This window comes from Gadus morhua, chromosome 3 (assembly GCF_902167405.1).
Source record: "Gadus morhua chromosome 3, gadMor3.0, whole genome shotgun sequence".
NCBI lineage: Eukaryota > Metazoa > Chordata > Actinopteri > Gadiformes > Gadidae > Gadus > Gadus morhua.
The window spans coordinates 14147195-14154286 of record NC_044050.1 but is presented as its reverse complement, the minus strand read 5'-3'; the positions used below and the strand labels follow the sequence as shown (position 1 = coordinate 14154286).

The window sequence follows — 7092 nt, the reverse complement described above, 5'->3', positions numbered from 1 at the left end:
CACTAGACCTCAGAGGCACAATAAACAACAATAGCAAATTACTTTATGGATGCACTTTTGGATAATAATATTTTATTGTGAATATAATAATATCTGTCGAAGATGGTGAGCGATAAAGCACACACTCGTGTGAGTAATGAATTGTAGAAAACTGAGGCTGACTTTTTGTATTCTAGCTTAAATGCTAAACTAACTTGGTAAAGTTAAAGGGGTGATCTGCTGTGAGGATGATTAGCAGTTACAAGCTGTTTGGGGTTTTAATGAAACCCCTGTTTGGGGTTTTAATGAAATCACAAGTGGGAGTGTCCACCTAGATGTATGATGGAAAAGGAAAAGGCAGATTTTCAAATGGCTTGTAATGGCTAATCACACTCACACCTGGTGGCATAATATCACCCACTTTAAGAAGGTGGCCAATTTTGCCTCCAACACTTGTGATCATGGTCCAAGCCAGAAAGTAAACGACAGGGAGGTGAGAAACGTCCACTTCAAGCGGACGTTGACCAAGCCTCAATCCTTTACATTTTGGTTCTAATTCAACTCAAACTCAAAAGGTCTTCATATAAACAGTGTCGTTGAAACACAGTTAAATGAATACATGAGCTCATTATGAATGTCCATTCCTCGCCCCCCCCCCCCCCCCCCGCATACATTTTCTTCTAATCTTTGAACACCACTGCCCGATCCACATGCAATCGCCTCGACCACAAAGTGTACGCCACAACACTAGACCAAAGGCCCTCCGGATCAAGGCTGTTTGGTGCCCTCGGGATCCTCGGTGACTGTTGTGTTGGCTTGTTTTTTCTCTGGCTTTTAACTCAGTGTTTAGTGGAGTGCAGAGTGCCCCACTCCACTCTCTGGCTGGGGTTTAATTACATCTTGGCCTAGAAATGGAATAACATTCCCCAAGCCTTATCTGTTTCAAACCATGATGCTGTGGACGCCCAAGCTGTTCTCCACCCCCTCTATCTCCTTGATGTGACTGTCTGCCGCCGCTTTAGCTTTTGCAGCTGATGTTGCGTCACCTCACACAGACAGAACCAGAGGAGCCGCTTCCAGATGACTCTATTAAAATGTAAATTGATCCCGTGTCGCTTCTTCTCGTCAAAAGGGAAAATGCCATATCTGTAAATAAGAAAATAGGCTGCCCAATAAAAAAAAATGTCTAGGGAAGGAAAATGGATTACTATAAATTAACTGAATTATCAGGAAGGAGGTCGATATGGTTCCACATTATGTCTTTATGCAAATACCCCCCCCCCCCCTATGAACTCAGGCTGCTTTGAAACCAAGAACGAACCCCATTCTCCCCCGCTACACAACTCAGTTACGCAAGAATGAACACCATGGGAAACAAGAATGTTTCCCATGGCTGTGTAGTTGGATTTCTAGCAGCTGATTAATGCTGTCTACCTGGTATTCCCCTAGAAACAAAAGGATCACTTCCCTGGGCCATTTCTGTGGCATCATTTCAGACATCCTGTTCTGAGTGAACCCTTTTTCTTGCTAATTACCAGCAACAATAATCAGCACAATACCCCTTTGCCTTAATGCACTCCCACGAAGAAGAGCGATCCAGGCTATGCTAAAACAAACGCACTTAATACCTCATTATCTCCCTAAACGACGCTTCAGTAGGATGGGGCAGGGGCTGCCTGAGCACTGGAATGATTGTTATTTTTTGTATGAATGGCGGCTTGATAGGATTAGTGAGCGAAAGTGAGGGAAGGGGTTTAACTTGTGAACGAGGCTGTTTCTGGTGAGATAGCCCGGCTTCCGTGGACCGACTAATGAGGCATCAGGACACCTGCTCGTCAGCAACCTCCGTCGGATCATCAGAGGAAAACGAAGCCAGCCCACAGAAGCCTGCGAGCACCAGGAGTGTTCAGCAAGAGGGAGACCCGTTCCTATTGTTCCCTTATCGCTGGGCAGTGTGGCATGGTACAGAGCCACCATGTCCCGACACACCACCTCCCGAATTGTATTTGAATGTATAAGAAAACGCCCATGTTTCATTAAAATGTTAAAAACCCGAACCATTTTGTCCTCCATATATATTCACACTATACGCTTTCTCCTTGTAGCTCAAGTCTTCTGTCTGTCAAACCTTTAAGACACACTTCTACTCCTCCTCCTCCTCCTCCTCCTCCTCCTCCTCCTCCTCCTCCTCCTCCTCACCCACCAACATCTTCCATTCCTGCTGGAGAAGATTACAACTTCTGCTGGGCAGACACCCCTTTCCAGTAGTCCAAGATGTCGTGGAGATCCTCATCTTTAGCGAACTGCACCTTTTTGCGCAGAGCATGGCCCGCTGCTATGTAGGACGCTTCCTCGCGGGGGTTCTTCTTGTAGGGCCTGAAGCGCTCCCAGATCCTCAGTGTGGTCTCGGAGGAGTACTCAGGGCTGGAGGAGTACCCTGAGTTGTAGTTGTGGTGGCGAGCAGGCGAGAGCTGGGAGTAGGCCGCGGAGGCGTCCCGCTTTGCGCGGCCCAAAGGCTTGAGGAATGAGGCCTTCTGGACGGGCAGGGGCGAGTCGTTGGGGCCCTCGTAGTAGAGTGCGGGGAAGGAGTGGCGGTGCTCGGAGCTGTGGTGTTCAGGCTGCACCTCCAAATGGTGGTGGTGGTGTTGCTGATGCTGCTGCTGATGCTGCTGCTGATGCTGCTGCTGATGCTGCTGCTGCTGATGCTGCTGCTGCTGATGCTGCTGCTGATGCTGCTGCTGCTGCTGCTGCTGCTGCTGCTGCTGCTGCTGATGCTGCTGCTGCCCAGGTCCTGCCAAGACCCCACCACCATTGCCGTTGCCACAAGCCATTCCTCCACCGTTCACTCGCACCCCACCGTTGCCGCTGCCATTCCCGACACCGTTTCCATTGCCTCCCACACCGGCGCCTCCGTTTCCCACCATCACCGCTCCCCCGCCACATTCTGCAGAGCCGCCCTTCCCCTCTGCAGGGTATTTGCCCGGGTTCTCCTGGTTGCGCTGCTCGGGAACATCCATGCTGAGCACCCGTGGAGCGTTCCTCATGGAGCCCCCTGCGGAGGGCACACCACACCGGTTCTTCATGCCAGCAGTGGTGGGGGGGTCGGCACTCAGCTGCCTCTGGATGGGCCGTACGGCGTTGGCCGGTGGAGGGTCTCGGTAGGGTGGGGAGAGGAAGCCACCACCACTGATTCCTGGACGCTCGGACAGCGGTATGACCAGGGGCACCGGTGCCATGGAGGGAGGGTGGGCCTGCGGATGGAGCTGGGGGTGCGGCTGGATGTGGGTCTGGGGGTGCAGCTGGATGTGGGGTTGGGGGTGAGGCTGGATGTGGGTCTGGGGGTGTGGCTGGTTGTGGGTCTGGGGGTGTGGCTGGATGTGGGTCTGGGGGTGTGGCTGGATGTGGGTCTGGGGGTGTGGCTGGATGTGGGTCTGGGGGTGTGGCTGGATGTGGGTCTGGGGGTGTGGCTGGTGGGTCTGAGGGTGTGGCTGGATGTGGGTCTGGGTGTGCGGCTGGATGTGGGTCTGGGGGTGAGCTTGGGGATGGGGTTTGGAGTGCATCTTGGGGGAGGAGGACATGATCAGATCGGCCGGGTGGCCAGGGGAGAGGGGAAGGAGGCCGCGGGGGAGAGAGGTGATGCAGGCAGGAGGCTGGGCCATGGGGACGGGGATGTTGGCGTCAGACGTGGCCACAGAGGCGTTGGCCGAGGCGTCCAGCTTCAGGGCATCGATGCAGTTGTTGATGATCTGGTTGACCTTGTCCACCTCCTTGGCGATGGTGGAGATCTCAGAGGCCGAGCCGCGCCCGTCGTCGTCCGAGTCCTCCTTGCCGTCGGAGCCGTTCTCCCCCAGGCCGCACATGTCCACCAACGCATCTCCTCCCCCACTCATCACCCCACCCTCCCTGCCCTCACCGGCCACGGCGCCCGTCCTCACGTCCATGTAGTTGTTCTTGTTGCCGATGGCCTCGTTGAAGGCGCTGGCCATTTTCTCCACCTGAGGCAGGGTGGAGAGACGGGAGGAGCTGGTGTTGGTTGAGCCGTGGAGCATGCCTGTGCTGGAGGAGGCAGATGGGGTCATCTTTCCCCCAGACCCCGCGGTGTGGTGGTGCTGGTGGTGGGTCTGGTCCTGGAGACGCTGGACGGCCCCGGGGTCATTAGACACTGCTGCTGCCGCCTCGGGACCGTACCTAAAATAACATAATCCCAAGATTTAAGCTGCGTATGTTGATCATCATATGCACATTCATGAATCATCCATTAGCCATCACGAAATGCTTGAGTTTAAGGCCTCCACAGTGCAAATATGTAGGTTAATATGTATAAAGGGAAGGACATTTGCAAATTCAAAGTAAAACTAGGTAGCCAAACCTATTCACAATTTCAAATGAGTTTAAGAGATGCCACCCCAAAGTGCAATATGTATCTGTTCCAATTTAGAACAATATACACAATAATCCATCATCAAAACATACATTCAGAAAGCATCTGAACATGCCATTCAGTTTCATCACAATGCCATCCGATTACATTCCTGATTAAAAAATCGATGATTCGAAAAGACGGGCGACCCAAACTCCGCGCACCTCATCTCAAGGATGGTCTTCTTCACGCTGATGGCTTTCTCCTTCTCCTCCGCGATGCGTCGCCGCCGGAGACAGTAGTAGACGAGACCCAGCACGATCACCATGCCGAACAGGCAGCCCAGGATGGTCATGATGTAGTGGGTGGTGGTGGACGGGTTGGGGCCCAGGTCCTCCAGGCCCAGCACTCGTGTGGCGAAGGCCACACAGGTGTGGTTGTAGCGCTGGGACTTGCTGATGGACGCCACGCAGATGGTGTAGTTGGTGTGGGCGTTGAGCTTGTCCAGCATGATCACCTCCATCCTGCTCTTCAGAGGCATGATGTCGGCCACAAAGGACTGGTTGTACTGCGTCAGGACGTACATCTTGCTGAAGGGCTTGGGGATCTGCACCAGCAGCGAGGCTGTGAAGAAGGACACACTCTGCAGCTTGATGGAGATCTTGTGGCTGTTTAAGGGTTCGGCGGTGGAGGTGGCTGTGGGCTGGTGATAGAGACCCTGGTCCGGGTTATGATAACCCTCGCCTGACCCGTCCATGTCAGGGCCCAGGGAGGGTATCCCCGGGATGTAAATACCGTCCCGGCAGGTGGTGGAGAGGATGGAGCGGGCGTTCCTCCCGTGCCCGGGCAAGGGGCTCAAAAGCGGGTAGCCGAGCAGCTCACGAGGGGTCTCGCACTGGAGACGGTCGTAGGTGTGTGTGACGTTGTTGAACGCCTCCAGCCAGGTGAGGAAGCTGTAGAGCTCGCAGCCACAGTGGAACGGGTTTCCCGCCAGCTCGCACACCATGAGGCGGTTGAGCGAGGTGAAGGTGGACGGGTCGAGGCGGCTCAGCTTGTTGGAGGACAGGTCCAGGCTGCTGAGGCTCGGACACTCCCAGAACGCGTTGGTGGCGATGACCTCGATGAGGTTGTGCTGGAGGAAGAGGCACTGCATGCGGCCCAGGCCGCGCAGCATGCCCTCGCTCAGGTTGGTCAGCTTGTTGTATCCCAGCTGGAGCACCTAGACAAGACATGAAATGGAAATAGAGTCTTAATACCGGGTTGTGTCGCGGTGAATATTGGTGTTGCCATTGGTGTTGGACCTCAATCTGTTATTTAAAGGGAAATTTCACCCATTTCCATTAAGCTTTGTATCGTTAGAAACCCACTCATATTTTTGAATGGTCATGCATCATTCCCTTATTTTCTGGAGAGACTCGAGAGATCCGTATCGATCTCCAACACTTCCTGTTTAAGATGACGCAATATGACGATTTTTGCGTAAAAGTAAATAGGAAGTGTAAGAGGGGAGGATTCTCGTAAGACTACAACCACTAGTCCCACCCCTCTATAGGGGGGGGACTATAGACATATTCATGCCTCCACCGGTGAAATGCTCATTTAAGTATTTGTGATTGTTTTTAATTACATGTGGTTGGATCACACACATTGTTAGAAGCAACACAGTGGAAACTATAATCCAATGTTGGTTGAGTCATCAACCAGGACCCTGTTTTTCAATTTGGTTGTAGCGGAATGATGCATACAAAATTGTTTGAAAGTGGTCTAGTATTGGGCACGAACACTGCAGCCGTAATCCTTTGGGGCAACAGTCAATCTATGTCCTCTGAAAGTGCTCCCATTAAATGCCAAGGATCCCTACAGAGAAATTCAACTTTCCCTACCTTTTGCTTCATCTGGTCTGTTTACTATTGTAATTGCTATCTCAAATTTATGTCTCTTTTACTCTTATTTTAATGTTTTGTCTACTTTTAAATCCTCTTACTGTCCTGTACTTTCTGCCGTTTACATCCACATGTCACATCAGGGGACTCATTAAAAGATTGAAGCCTAGGTCCTAGCGGTCAGACACTGATCATAAGGTTAAGCAAATGTCCATTGTGTTAAATCAGCCTGCATATTCTCTATATTTTCCCGTTTATTTGAAAACTATGTTCCAGCGGTCTGACCATGATGTAAAGGTTATGTAAATGTACATTGTGTTTAATCAGCCTAACATATTTTCTATATTTTCATGTTCATGTAGAGGACTACGCCCAAGAGGCCTGACCTGAAGGTTTGCCTGGCCGGCAAAGGCCCCGTCCTCAATGTAGTTGATGTCATTCTTGGTGAGGTTGAGGTCCGTGAGGTTGGTGAAACGGTACATCGAGGTGAACAGCACCGCCTTCAGCTTGTTCTCATTCAGACGCAAGTCATGCACCTGAGCACCCAAGACGTAGAATCACAACCATGATCATCACCATCACCCTCACATTACACCCATCATCATCCTTACCATCATCCTCATCACCAACATCTTCATCAGCGTCATCCTCATCATCCTTACCATCATCATTAACAACATCATCATCCTTAGCATCTTCATCACCAACATAGGTCATGAGCATGATCACCATCCTCAACATTATCATCCTTACCATCATCACTATCCTCATCACTATCATCATCATCATCATGCAAAACATATTATGCAACGACTTAATAATTAAACTTATCTTTCATATAAAAATATTTGAAAGACAAAATATGAATAT

General features: G+C 51.1%; 1 protein-coding gene across 1 annotated transcript in view; it reads right to left on the bottom strand.

The window, feature by feature from the left end:
- Window positions 1-2178: 2178 nt before the first annotated feature.
- LOC115541013 (protein phosphatase 1 regulatory subunit 29-like) overlaps window positions 2179-7092 on the bottom strand; it is a 97756-nt gene continuing 92842 nt past the window's right edge. Inside the window, exons 4-7 of the mRNA XM_030352729.1 lie at window positions 6609-6758; window positions 4564-5558; window positions 3516-4167; window positions 2179-3278 (exon numbers count right to left, since the gene is read on the bottom strand). Of these exons, the coding sequence (XP_030208589.1) occupies window positions 2211-3278; window positions 3516-4167; window positions 4564-5558; window positions 6609-6758 (2865 nt within the window). The 3' untranslated portion in view covers window positions 2179-2210. The remainder of the gene's footprint in view (window positions 3279-3515; window positions 4168-4563; window positions 5559-6608; window positions 6759-7092) is intronic.